The sequence below is a fragment of the Hyaena hyaena genome, unplaced genomic scaffold (genome assembly GCF_003009895.1).
Source record: "Hyaena hyaena isolate Hyena2069 unplaced genomic scaffold, ASM300989v1 scaffold_50, whole genome shotgun sequence".
NCBI classification, from domain to species: Eukaryota; Metazoa; Chordata; class Mammalia; order Carnivora; family Hyaenidae; genus Hyaena; species Hyaena hyaena.
The window spans coordinates 1149827-1163914 of NW_024080682.1; the positions used below are offsets into that span (position 1 = coordinate 1149827).

Genomic DNA, 14088 nt, shown 5'->3' on the forward strand with positions numbered 1-14088 from the left:
ACCGAGATGCAAACCCAAATGGAGAACATAAAAATGAGGACAGATGAGACAGAGGAGAGAATTAGCAATATAAGAGATAAAATTATGTAAAATAATGAAGCTGAGAAGAAGAGGGAAACAAAGGTCAGGGATCACAAAGGCAGATTTAGGGAACTCACGGTTTATTAAAACATAATAACATTTGTATCGTAGGAATCCCAGAAGATGAAGAGAGAGAAAAAGGGGCAGGAGGTTTATGTAAGCAAATTATAGCTGAAAACTTCCCTTATCTGGGGAAAGACACGGACATCAAAATCCAAAAGGCACAGAGAACTCCCATTAAATTCAACAAAACTCACCAAGGCATACCATATTCAAATTCACCAACTTACACAGACAAGGAAAGAATCCTAAGAGAACCAAAGGAAAAAAGTCCTTAATCTACAAGGGAAGACAGGTCAGGTTTGTAGCAGATCTGTCCACAGGAACTTGGCAGGCCAGAAAGGAATGGCAGGATATATTCAACATGCTGAATGGAAAAAAATATGCAGCCAAGAATACTCTTTCCATCAAGGCTGTCATTCAAAATGGAAGGAGAGATAAAGAGTTTTCCAGACAAACAAAAACCTAAGGAGTTTATGACCACTAAACTAGCCCTGCAAGAAATTTGAAGGGGGACTCTTTGAAAGAAGAAAAAAAAAAGACCAAAAGCAACAAAGACTTGAAAGGACCAGAGAACATCACCAGAAACACCAATTCTACAGGCAACACAATGGCACTAAATTCATATCTTTCTATAATCACTCTCAATGTAAATGGACTAAATACTCCAATCAAAAGATAGAAGGTATCAGAATTGATAAAAAGAGAAAATCCATTTATATGTTGCCTACAAGAGACTCATTTTAGACCTAAAGACACCTGCAGGTTGAAAATAAGGGGAACCAGAAAAAAAAAAAAAGTAAGGGAAACCATCTATCATGCTGGTGGACATCAAAAGGGAGCCAGAGTAGCCATACTTATATCAGACAAACTAGATTTTTTAAAAATTCTTTTTAAAAAATAGTTTATTGTCAAGTTGGTTTCCATATAACACCCAGTGTTCAACCCCACAAGTGCCCTCCTCCATGTCCATCACCTCCCTTCCCCTCTCCCCCGTCCCTCAACAGCCCTCAGCTTGTTCTCGGCATTCAAGAGTCTCTCATGGTTTGCCTCCCTCCCTCTCCCCCAATATTTTTCCCCTTCTCCTCCCCCATGGCCCTCTGTTAAGTTCCTCCTAATCTTCCTACACGTGCAAACATATGGTATCTGTCATTCTCTGCCTGACTTATTTCACTCAGCATAACACCCTCAAGGTCCATCCATGTTGCTACACATGGCCAGATTTCATTATTTCTCATTGCCATGAAGAATTCCATCGTATAGATAAACCACATCTTCTTGATCCATTCGTCCGTTGGTGGACACTTAGGCTCTTTCCATGGTTTGGCTATTGTTGAGAGTGCTGCTATGAACATTGGGGTCCATGTGCCCCTAGGCATCAGCACTCCTGTATCCCTTGGCTAAATTCCCAGCAGTGCTACTGCTGGGTCATTGGGGAGTTCTAGTGTTAATTTTGTGAGGAACCTCCACACTGTTTTCCAGAGGGGCTGTACCAGTTTACATTCCCACCAACAGTGTAGGAGGGTGCCCATTTCTCCACATCCTCACCAGCATGTAGAGTCTCCTGATTTGTTCATTTCAGCCACTCTGACTGGAGTGAGGTGGTATCTCAGTGTGGTTTTGATTTGTATTTCCCTGATGAGGAGGGACGCTGAGCATCGTTTCATGTGTCTGTTGGCCATCTGGATGTCCTCTTTGGAGAAGTGTCTGTTCATGTCTTCTGCCCATCTCTTCACTGGCTTGTTTGTTTTTCGGGCGTGGAGTTTGGTGAGTCCCTTATAGATTTTGGACACTAGCCCTTTATCTGATCTGTCATGTGCAACTATCTTTTCCCATTCCGTCGGTTGCCTATTAGTTTTATGGATTGTTTCCTTTGCCATGCAGAAGCTTTTAATCTTGATAAGGTCCCAATAGTTCATTTTTGCTCTTGATTCCCTTGCCTTTGGGGATGTGTCAAGTAAGAAATTGCTGCAGTTGAGGTCAAGGAGGTTGTTTCCTGCTTTGTCCTGTAGGGTTTTGATGATTTCCTGTCTCACATTCAGGTCCTTTATCCATTTTGAGTTTATTTTGTGTAAGGTGTGAGAAAATGATTGTTTCATTCTTCTGCATGTTGCTGTCCGGTTCTCCCAGCACCATCTGTTAAAGAGGCTGTCTTTTTTCCATTGGATACTCTTTCCTGATTTGTCAAAGATTAGTTGGCTGTACATTTTTTAGTCCAAATCTGAGTTCTCTATTCTATTTCATTGGTCTATGTGTCTGTTTTTGTGCCAATACCATACTGTCTTGATGATGACAGCTTCAGACAAACTTAGACTTTAAAACAAAGACTGTAACAAGAGATAAAGAAAGGCATTATATTATAATTAAGAAGTCTATCCATCAAAAAATCTAACAATCACAAATGTTTATGCCTCCAACTTGTAGCACCCAAATATATAAATCAATTAATAACAAACATAAAGAAACTCATTGATAATAATACAATAATAGTAGGGGACTTTAACACCCCACTTACAACGATGGACAGATCACCTAAGCAGAAAATCAACAAGGAAATGATGACTTTGAATGACACACTGGACCAGATGGACTTAACAGATATATTCAGAACATTTCATCCTAAAGCAGAGAAGACACATTCTTTTTGAGTGCACATGGAACATTCTGAAGAAGATCACAATACTGAGTCACCAATCAGCCCTCAACAAGTACAAAAAGATTGAGGTCATACAATACCTATTTTCAGATCACAACACTCTGAAACTTGAAGTCAACTCTAAGAAAAATTTTGGAAAGTCCTCAGATACACAGAGGTTAAAGAACATCCTACTAAAGAATGAATGGGTTAACCACAAAATTAAATTTTTTAAAATACATGGAAGGAAATGAAAATGAAAACATGACAGTCCAAACACTTTGGGACGCAGCAAAGGCATATATTGCAATTCAGGGCTATCTCAAGAAACAAGAAATGTCCTTACTACACAACCTAATCATACACCTAAAGGAGCTAGAAAGGGAACATCAAATGAATCCCAAACCCAGCAGAAGGTAAAAAAATAAAGATTAGAGCAGAAATAAATGATATAGAGAAAATATATATATATAACCCCATACAATATAACAGATCAACAAAGCTAAGAGTTGGTTCTTGGAAAGAATTAGCAAACTTGATAAGCCCCTAGTAAGACTCTTCAAAAAGAAAAGAGAAAGGACCCAACTAGATAAAATCATGAATGAAAGAGGAGAGATCACAAGCAACACCATAGAAATACAAACAATTATAACAGAATACTATGAAAAATTATGTGCCAACAAACTGGGCAATCTGAAAGAAATGGACAAATTCCTAGAAACTCACAAACTACCAAAACTGAAAGAGGAAGAAATAGACAATTTGAACAGACCCATAACCAGCAAAGAAATGGAATCAATAATCAAAAATCTCCCAACAAACAAGAGTCCTGGACCAAATGGCTTCCCAGGGGAATTCTACCAAACATTTAAAGAAGAGTTAATACCTATTCTCAAACTATTTCAAAAAAAAGAAATGGAAGGAAAACTTCAAAACTCATTCTGTGAAGGCAGCGTTGCCTTGACTCCAAAACCAGACAAAGACCCCACGAAAAAGGAGCATTACGGGCCAATATCCCTGATGAACATGGATGCAAAAATTCTCAACAATATTACCAAATTGAATGCAACAGTACATTAAAATGATTATTCACCATGATCAAGTGGGGTTTATTCCCGGAGTGAGGGCTGGTTCAATATTCACAAATCAATCAACATGATACACCACATTAATAAAAGCAAGGAGGGGCACCTGGGTGGCTCGATTGGTTGAGCGTCCAGCTTTGGCTCAGGTCATGATTTCACAGTGTGTGAGTTTGAGACCTGCATCGGGCTCTGTGCTGACAGCTCGGAGTCTGGAGCTGCTTCGGTTTCTGTGTCTCCCTCTCTCTCTGCACCTCCCCCACTCATGCTACCTCCCTCTGTCTCCCTCCCTCTCTTTCAAAAATAAACAGTAAAAAAAAAAAAAGGATAAGAGCTATGTGATCTGTTGATAGATACAGACAAATCATTTGACAAAATAACGGCCTCCAGTCTTGATAAAAATCCTCAACAAAATAGGGACAGAGGGAACATACCTCAACATCATAAAGGCCATATATGAAAGACCCACAGCTAATATCATCCTCAATGGGGAAAAACAGAGCCTATCCCCTATGGTCAAGAACAAAACAAGGATGTCCACTTTCACTATTACTATTTAAGACAATACAGTTAAGTCTTAGCCTCAGCAATCAGACAACAAAAAGAAATAAAAGGCATCCAAATCATCAAGGAAGAAGTCAGACCTTCACTATTTGCAGACAACATGGTACTCTCTGTAGAAAACCCAAAAGACTCCACCAAAAAATTTCTAGAACTAATACACGAATTTAGCTAAGTGTCAGGATATTAAATCAATGTGCAGAAATCTGTTGCATTTCTATACACCAATAAGGAAGCAGCAGAAAAAAGAAATCAAGGAATAGATCCCATTTGCAATTGCACCAGAAACCATAAAAGACCCAGGAATAAGCCTAACTAAAGAGATAAAAGATCTATACTGTGAAAACCATAGAACACTTATGAAAGAAATTGAAGAAGACACAAATAAATGGAAAAGCATTCCATGCTCATGGATGGGAAGAACAAGCACTGTTCTATAAAATGCCTGTAGTAAGCAATCTACACATTTAATGCAATACCCACCAAAATACCACCAGCGATGTCAAAAATACAGATTTGAAGGGGTACATGCACCCCAATGTTTATAGCAGCACTATCAACAATAGCTAAACTATGGAAAGAGCCCTAATGTCCATCGACTGATGAATGGGTAAAGAAGATGTGGTATACATATACAATGGAATATTACTCGGCCAGCAAAAAGAATGGAATCATTTGCAATGACATGGATGGAGCTAGAATGTATTATGCTAAGCAAAATAAGTCAATCAGAGAAAGACAAAACCATATGATGTCTTTCATGTGGAATTTAAGAAACAAAACATGAACATATGGGGAAGGGGGGACAGAGAAGAGAGGGAAACAAATCACAAGAGACTCTTAATGATCGAGAACAAACTGTGGGTTGATGGAGGGAGGTGGGTGGGACATGGGGTTGATGGGTGATGGGTACTGAGAAGGGCACTTGTGGTGAACACTGGGTGTTGGATGTAAGTGACGAATCACTGAATTCTGCTCCTGAAACCAATATTGCACTGTGCGTTAACTAAAGTTTAAATTAAAAAAAAAAAAAAAACACTAAAAATCAAAACTCTAAACACTTAACAAGTATCAAGTTATTTAATGCTCGTAACAACCCCATGGTGTGGGTACTGTTATTCTAATTTTACAGACCAGGAAACTGAGGCACAGATGTGTTGAGTAAGTGCAGTGATTTGCCTAGTTTCTAGAACTAATGGAGGACTCAGACCCCACTTGCTGGCCCCAGAGTCTATGCTTCTACCCACTGTGTTAGCCTAATTCTCAGTGGGGTGCTGCTGCTGTTACTATTACTACCACAGCAACAACAACTACTACTACTGCTAGAAACTGCGAGCTGGATGGACTTCGAGCAGAATATCTGGGGAAGAAAGCTGAGCGTCACCTACATGGACAATAAGTACAGCAAGAGTCACGTCCAGATAGATCATGCCCTTCTTGTGAATAAATCAAGAATAAAAGAACAAACACCTGAGCCCTATGAAGATTAGGCGAAATTGCTATAGCTTCCTTCAATTTGATTTTCGAAAAAGCCTTTGATAAAATTCTTACTTTTGTACCTCTTTTATCATGTTACTTTTAGTTTCTATTCTGTACTCATGGCCAGATTTCTTTTCCAATTAAGAAACATTTTGGGGAGCCTGCGTGGCTGAGTCGGTTAAGTGTTCGACTTCGACTCAGGGCGTGATCTCGCGATTCAGGGGTTCAAGCCCCCTGTCGACCTCTGTGCTGACGTCAGGCTCAGAGCCTGGAGCCTGCTTTGGATTCTCTCTCTCTCTCTCTCTCTCTCTCTCTCTCTCTCTCCCCCTCCCCTGCTCATACTCTCTCTCTGTTTCTCTCTCAAAAATAAATATTAAAAATTTTTTTTAAAAAAGAAACACTTCAAACATGTAAAAATATACCAAAAATAATCAACAATGCTGTCTCCAGTCTAATTATTAAACAGATATTCATGATTTTCCACATTTCATTAAGTTCTCACTTAAAAAAAAAAAAAGAATAAGACATTATAGCCAGTAGCAGTTAGCTTTGGCTGTATAACAAAGCCCCCAAACAAAGCATCCCCAAACAGTAGCTTAAATGAGCAACTCTATAGTTCTCAGCTTCACATGAAAACGAGATCCGGAGAGGATATATCTGATCATAAGCATGTGACAGATCTGATAAAAGAATGTAATTCTTCGGAATTCTGATCTAAGGGTTTTTCTAAGGGGAAGGAATTCCATAGATATTTTTCTTGACATTCTGAGGTGCTATTTCTGAAGAACTCTAGAGGTGGGTTGCACAGATCCTTAGGTCTCATTTACGTCAGAACTTTCTTTTTCTTAAACATAATCCCTTCTAACTAACTACCTGAGTGATATACTTCACCCTAAGCATTGCTCTTGTAAGCAATATTGTGAGTGTTTTGTTCAGTGAAAGCCTTTTTTCCTATTACTACTTCCCAAATGATTAGATGAATTTTACAAAACAGTGTCTATAAAACTGGGGTGCATGATCTTGATCAATCAGAACAGTGGTTCTCATTTTAATGTGATCAAAATCACTTGAAGATCAGGTTAAAATGCAAATTACTGGGCCCAGCCCCACGGTTTGTGGTTCATTAGGGTTGGGTGGGCCCAAGTCTTTTGCATTTTGAAGCTCCTGAGCGATAGGATGCTTCTAGTTTGCAACCCTGGAAGGATCTCTGAATTAGAGTAAACAAGGAAGTCATGGCAAATATACTGTGAGATATGTAAATGGTGTGCGCCAGATTTATACTATAGGCACGTTCTTTGTGTTTTATATAATATTAAGGATTGGAAACTACCCAAATATCCAGACAATACAACACTTTTAAAATAACTTCATATAACAACCTTTTTTTAATGTTTATTTATGAGAGAGAGAAAGGGAGGGGCAGAGAAAGAGAGAGAGAATCCTGAGCAGGCTCCACACTGATGTTGCAGGACCTGATGTGGGGCTTGAACCCATGCACTGTGAGATTGTGACCTGAGCCGGATTCCAGAATCGGATGCTTAACCAACTGAGCCACCCAGGTGCCCCATAACTTCACATAACTTATTTATTTATGTTTGTTTGTTTGTTTGTTTTTGAGAGAGACAGACTGTGAGCAGGGGAGGGGCAGAGAGAGAAGGAGACACGGAATCTGAAGCAGGCACCAGGCTCTGAGCTGTCGGCACAGAGCCCGACGCAGGGTTCACGCACTCGTGAACCGCGAGATCTTGACCTGAGCTGAAGTCGGGCACTTAACTGACTGAGCCATGCAGGCGCCCCATAACTTCACATACCTTTAAATAAAAAAGCCACAAGCTATCTCAATGTTGTGTATATGTGTGTGAGAACACAGGACCTGGAGAAACAGCAACCTACAAAGTGTTAGTATGAGAAGTGACTTTTATTTTTTTCCGTGTGCTTTTCTACATTTGCTGATTTTTCAATGGTCACATTTTACTTTTGTGTAGTAAAAAGTTTGTTAAAAATAAGTGTTAAAGGAGCGCCTGAGTGGCTCAGTCGGTTAAGCATCCGATTCTGGAATCCGGCTCAGGTCACGATCTCACAGTTCATGGGTTCAAGCCATGAACTCAGGTCATGATCTCAGGGTTTGTGAGTTCGAGCCTTGCGTCGGGCTCTGTGCTGATGGCTCAGAGTTTGGAGCTGCTTAGGATTCTATGTTTCCCTTTCTCTCTGTTCCTGCCCCCTCCTCTCTCTCTCTCTCTCTCTCTCTCTCAAAAATAATAAAGGTTTAAAAATTAAATGTCATAAAGTGTGTTAAGAACAGAAAACATGAATCATCAAATTTAGCCATGATCAGTATTTCTCTTCTTACCTGCTGACATCCAGCGATACTTAATTATTCTCAGAATACCTTTGAGAATTAGGACAAAAATAGCCTGCCACTTTTCTACCTAAGCACCATCAGAATTGATCATATATGAAGGAGACAAAATCACTTAGTATTTGGAGTGCTGGCTCGGAGGCCAGACTTCCTGAACTTAAATGCTGCTCTGTGTCCCTTGACAAACTTCTTTACCAACGTTTGTATTCATTTCTTTATCCGTAAAATGGGGATAATCATAGGACCTATGTTATAGGACTGTTAGGATTAAATAAACAATTTAAGAAATGTTAGCTATTGCTATGTTTGTAAAAAAAAAAATAGCAGTTGCCTCGTACCAGCAAACATACATTAATGTTTTCTGTTTTTGTCTAGATCTGGATGTGCGGAGGGCAACTCTTCATACTCCCCTGCTCGCGGGTGGGACATGTCAGTAAGCATCGCCCTCCTAATCAACCTGAGCTTACAAAAGCCATGACATATAACAGTCTCAGATTGGTGCACGTTTGGCTGGATGAATAAAAGGTGAGGGAAATGTCTCTGATTTGTAAAGACGAGCAAGAACACAGAACGGAGCTTGGCATAAGGGAACCTATCCCGCCTTTCCAGATAACAAGTGTCCTTAAATTAGCGGCACACCTTCAACCGCTCATCCACCTTCCCCAGACCCTATTCTCAATTAGCTCATTCGAACCCACTACACATGAACGCTACTTTTCATTCAGTTTCTAGGGAAACTCAAATTTCTCAGACGTAAATTAATCGACACAGGAAGTTTGTTCTGTTCTTTTGGCCCTGATTGATTTACCTCCTGCCCTGCCCCCCCAGGGATCGCCCCCTCTGAAGCAAACATCTCCCCCTGTTCCCATCCCCACAGGCAATTCTTTAGATTCTCTTCCTCCATTACCAAGTTCCCAAGTGTGCAGCTACTGTGATCTGGGGAAAATGTGAGAACCTTCACTGCTTCTCTCCTACCGACAGTCAATTTCTCTATCAAAGCCACACCCCTTCATCTATGCATCTCCCCAAGGCTTCAGCCCCTAGCCAGGACCTAAAAGGGTGCACATACAGAGAACACGTAGCCGTGGCCCCATTTGAACCTGAAAGGTGTCCCTCCAGGACCCATGCACAAACATAGACGGCAGTAACCCCCACAAGACCTCATTTCAGAGATATGGGGAGAAATATGGAAGAATCTTTCTGTGATATTATATGTGCTATATTATAGGTCTTAGTCTAATATTTCTTTATTATTTTAAATTATAAAAGTAATAATACTCTTTCTTTTCAACCCCAATGAGGTATATCTACATAGCCACTTTGGCAAAAATGTTTAAAGTCTGATAGGACCAAGTACTGGCAAACACAGGAATTCAGGAATTCTCACACACTGCTGGTGAGAGTATTAATTATTACAAACTCAGTTCAGAAAACAGTTTGGCAAAGTTAAGTAAAGATCATGAGTAGCCCATGTCCAGCAATTCCGGTCCGTGTACACGCCACAGAAAGGCAAGCTCTGGGGCAACCGGAAGACACAAACAAGAATGTTTATAAACAGCACGGCTGCTGTTAGCCCAAAGTACAACCCAGATGTTCATTAAGAGCAGAATGGATACATGTGTTATATTTAGCTGATATAACTCTATACAGCCATGAAAATTAACCAACTGTAGACACACATACAACGGTACAGTAAAGCTGAAGACATACTGCAGGGATGCCTGAGTGACTTGGTAAAGCATCTGATTCTTGATCGTGACTCAGGTCTCCATCTTATAGTCATGAGTTCGAGCCTTGCACTGGAGTGCACACAGTGCAATGGGCATGAGGCTTACCTAAAAAAAAAAAAAAAAAAAGACATAATGGGGGAAAAAGCAGCCAAACACAATAGAATATATACTGATTGTATTCCATTTATATAAGTTAAAATGAGTAAAATTAAGCCATATAATTTATGTATTCATAATTAGATAGCAAAGCTAAAAAGAAAAGCAAAGACATGAATACATAACCATGATAGCATTCAAAGGTTTTTAATGTTTATTTATTTTTGAGAGAGAGAAAGAGAGACAGAGCACAAGCAGGGGAGGGGCAGAGAGAGAGAGAGAGAGGGAAACACAGAATCTGAAGCAGGCTTCAGGCTCTGAGTTGTCAGCACAGACTCCAACATGAGGCTCGAATTCACAAACTGCAAGATCATGACCTGAGCCAAAGTTGGATGCTTAACTGACTGGGCCATCCAAGTGCCCCTAATTTTTTTTAAGTTTATTTATTTATTTTGAGAGAGAGAGAGAGAGAGAGAGAGAATCCCAAGCAAGCTTTGCTCTGTTAGCATAGAGCCCAATGCAGGGCTCAGTCTCACACACCCTGAGATCGTGACCTGAGCCGAAATCAAGAGTCAGACACTTAACCAACCAAGTCACCCAGGTGCTCCTAATCAAGATAGCATTTAAAACCAGCAGAGAGGTGCCTGTGGATGGCTCAGTGGATTAAGCTGTGCTGACAGCTCAGAGCCTGGAGCCTGCTTCAGATTCTGTGTGTGTGTCTCTCTCTCTCTGCCCCTCCCCTACTCGTGTTCTGTCTCTCAAAAATAAAAAAAAAAGTTTAAAAAAAATTTTAAGTAAATAACAACAACAGCAAACCCAGGGGAAAGGACACACTTAGGAAGAGAAAGGCAGGGAGCTTCTGGGATGGCGCTTATGTTCCATTTCTTGACCTAGTCAGCATTCCTGGGGTTGATTTTTCAACAACTCATTAAATTGCACATTTGTACTTCATGCAATTTTTGCAGGAAATATATCTCCTTGTTTTTAAAAAATTATTTGTAAAAAGGTAAAACATACTCATGTTTAAAAGTCATACAGTATGGAAAGAACATTAAGTGAAAAGCTTTCTAAGTTCATTGTTACAGCTCTAAGAAGTAATCCTTAAATTAGCAACCTCTAAGTCACTAAATGTAGTAATCACGAAAATTCAGTTTCTTGTTAACACACTCAAGTGTAAATCTTTTTATCTAACTACAGTCACACACTATTTTGTTCTGTTTTCCACTTGTTAGTATATTTTGAAAACATACTTTCAAAGTCTTTTAAAATCCGAAGGTGTCTCATTAGTGCAGTAGGTAACATATCAGTCTCATAAAATCCAAACGTATGAACATATCATTCTCTTAAATATTTCCTTTGAAAGGATCTCCTAAAATTGATCCCATTAATAAATAGCTGCCCCCCCCCAGTGATAAGCATTCTGAATATCTCGCCTTTTTAAAAACCCTTAACATTGCTGAAATGAGCATCCTTTACGTTATCTTTTTTTTAATGTTTTATTTATTTCTAGGAGAGAGAGAGAGAGAGAGAGACAGCGTGAGCAGGGGAGGGTCAGAGAGAAAGGGAGTCACAGACTGAAACAGGCTCCAGGCTCTGAGCTGGCAGTCAGCACAGAGCCCGACGCGGGGCTCGAACCCAAGAACCGCGAGATCATGACCCAAGAGAAAGTCGGACGCTTAACCGACTAAGCCACCCAGGCGCCCCAGCTTTACGCTATCTTTTTCTACATTTGTGCAGATATATCTCTGGAATAAATCTCAAAACATGGACTTGCTGGGCCAAGAGAGGGCACATTTTATATCCTGATGAATAATATCCAAACTGTCAATCACTGTCACCAAATGTATGTGAAAATACCGGTCTCTCCAAAGCGTTTCCAGCCCTGGTTTTAATTAAGCTTTATGTTTCTTTTAATCTGATGAGCTAAAAATGATGTCTCATTATTTTTAAATTGCATTTATAAAACTTTTTTAATGTTTATTTTTGAGAGAGAGCGCGCTCACACACACACACACACACACACACACACACACACACACACACCCCTGTGGGGGAGGGGCAGAGAGCGAGGGAGACACAGAATCTGAAGCAGGCTCCAGCCTCTGAGCTGTCAGCACAGAGCCCAACAAGGGGCTCAAACCCAAGAACTGGGATATCTTGACCTGAGTTGAAGTCAGACGCTCAGCCGACCGAGACACCCAAGTGCCCCTTCAATTGCATTTATTTATGAGAGATCTTGAGCTTATTTTTATGTTTATTGATTTTTTTTTCCTGTGAACTCTAGCCGCAGATTTGAACAGTTGACTTGAACACAGCTAGGACTCAGTAGTTTAATGAGTTTCACAGAGGATATAGTGACAAAAGGGTCCATCTAACTTAAAAAACGTATAATGCTTGGCATAAATCAACGGATTCTATGACCCTGCACACTGGGAAATTTAGTGAGTGACGTGAGACAAGAGAGGGCTTCTCACAAAATGTTGCCTAAGCTCTTCCCTGCCTTTGCTCCCAAATGACAACCCCCCTCACCACCCTCAGGTCCATCTCATGAGCCAACGTGCTCTGGGAACTAGAAGGGGCAAGACATGATGGCAGAGACAGTGGTCAAGGGATCCCCAGGCCGAGCCCAACATGGCACGCCTATAATACACTAACTTGGACAAGCAAGTTCCTTCTCTTGTTCAAGACTATCACTCTACTGTATTCTGGGCACTAGGAAACACAGATGAAAATACAAGAGTCTGCTTTCAAGAAAGCTTTGGTCTCTTTAGAATATCTCTTTGAATATAGGGCAGATTGAACCCATTAGACATTCGTACTTAGTACTATCTTAAATCCAGAGCGTATAGAAGACCAACCAGGTGCGATAATAATGGCCAATGCCGACATGACAGTAGGTGCCAGCCTTTGTTTACCCAGTGCTCCATGCGTATTAAAGTGTCCAGTCCTCGCAACTGCCTCATGAGGGTAGGGGCAAAGGTAACGTGATAAATGACAGAGAGAGGACTGGAACCCAGCCTGTCTCCCCCCACAGTCCATTTGCCCTAAGCCACTATACCATCTCCCATTTCTGAAACCACTGAAGGGTTGATTGGGACCAGGGAATGAGAGTTTTCCTTGAATACTGAGAGAGTAAGGGAAAGGGGATATACCACAATAGGTGGCTGTGATTTGGGGGTTCCTAAGAAGCAGGACCCAACCTTCCTGGATCCCTTGACACCCCCTCTGTGTCGCGGTTCTTCGCCACACATCCTGCAAATATGTGCAGAGTGAGTGAATCCCAGGTTCCACACGTGTCTCTGTCCTCCCTGTAGGGATGAAATTGGAAGATGTCTTGTTCTTTGGGTTTTGTTTTTTGTTTTGTTTTGTTTTTAGTTCAGGTGATAAAAATATATACTGCTGTGTTAGATATGATTTGATTGCCAACAATTTGTTTGGTTTAATGAAATTACTCTCCATTTCCATTTAGGAGCAGTTTTTTTTAAGAAGACCTGATCTGAAATTTGTTGCCTATGGAAACATTAGCGAGCGTGTTGAATTAAGGGAACGATTGGGTTGCAGATCATTTCAGTGGTACTTGGATAATGTCTTCCCAGAATTGGAGACATCAGAGGGCGGCAGATGAAACAGAAACAAATCGTTTTCGTTAATAACGGGTTAAAAGAAACCCCACGTCTTCAACATGGAGGAGAAAAGTTTGGAACACCATGAAATTGCGTGAAATGCAGTAAGAAATACAACCATGCTGCTCTAAAACAAGAGTGCTTTTCTATCTTGCTTTAATGATAGCTCTTAATCCTTTGTTACATATGCCACTGAATTTCTGGGCTGGCAAAACCTTGAACATTAGAAATACACACTGTCGGGGCACCTGGGTGGCTTAGTCGGTTAAGCGTCCGACTTTCGCTTAGGTCATGATCTCGCGGTTCGTGGGTTCGAGCCCCGCGTCGGGCTCTGTGCTGACTGCCAGCTCAGAGCCTGGAGCCTGATTCGGAGTCTGTGTCT

General features: G+C 40.7%; 1 protein-coding gene across 4 annotated transcripts in view; it reads left to right on the forward strand.

The window, feature by feature from the left end:
- The window catches only part of GALNTL5 (polypeptide N-acetylgalactosaminyltransferase like 5), a 61898-nt gene that overhangs the window by 44358 nt on the left and 3452 nt on the right, over positions 1 to 14088 (forward strand). Inside the window, exons 8-9 of one of the 4 annotated variants that reach the window (XM_039230690.1) lie at positions 8633 to 8782; positions 13553 to 13844. In XM_039230690.1, the coding sequence (XP_039086621.1) occupies positions 8633 to 8779 (147 nt within the window). In that variant the 3' untranslated portion in view covers positions 8780 to 8782; positions 13553 to 13844. Of the gene's footprint in view, positions 1 to 8632; positions 8783 to 11820; positions 11919 to 13552; positions 13845 to 14088 lie in introns of those variants that run through there. The other 3 variants (XM_039230691.1, XM_039230692.1, XM_039230693.1) reach the window with 3 other exon arrangements.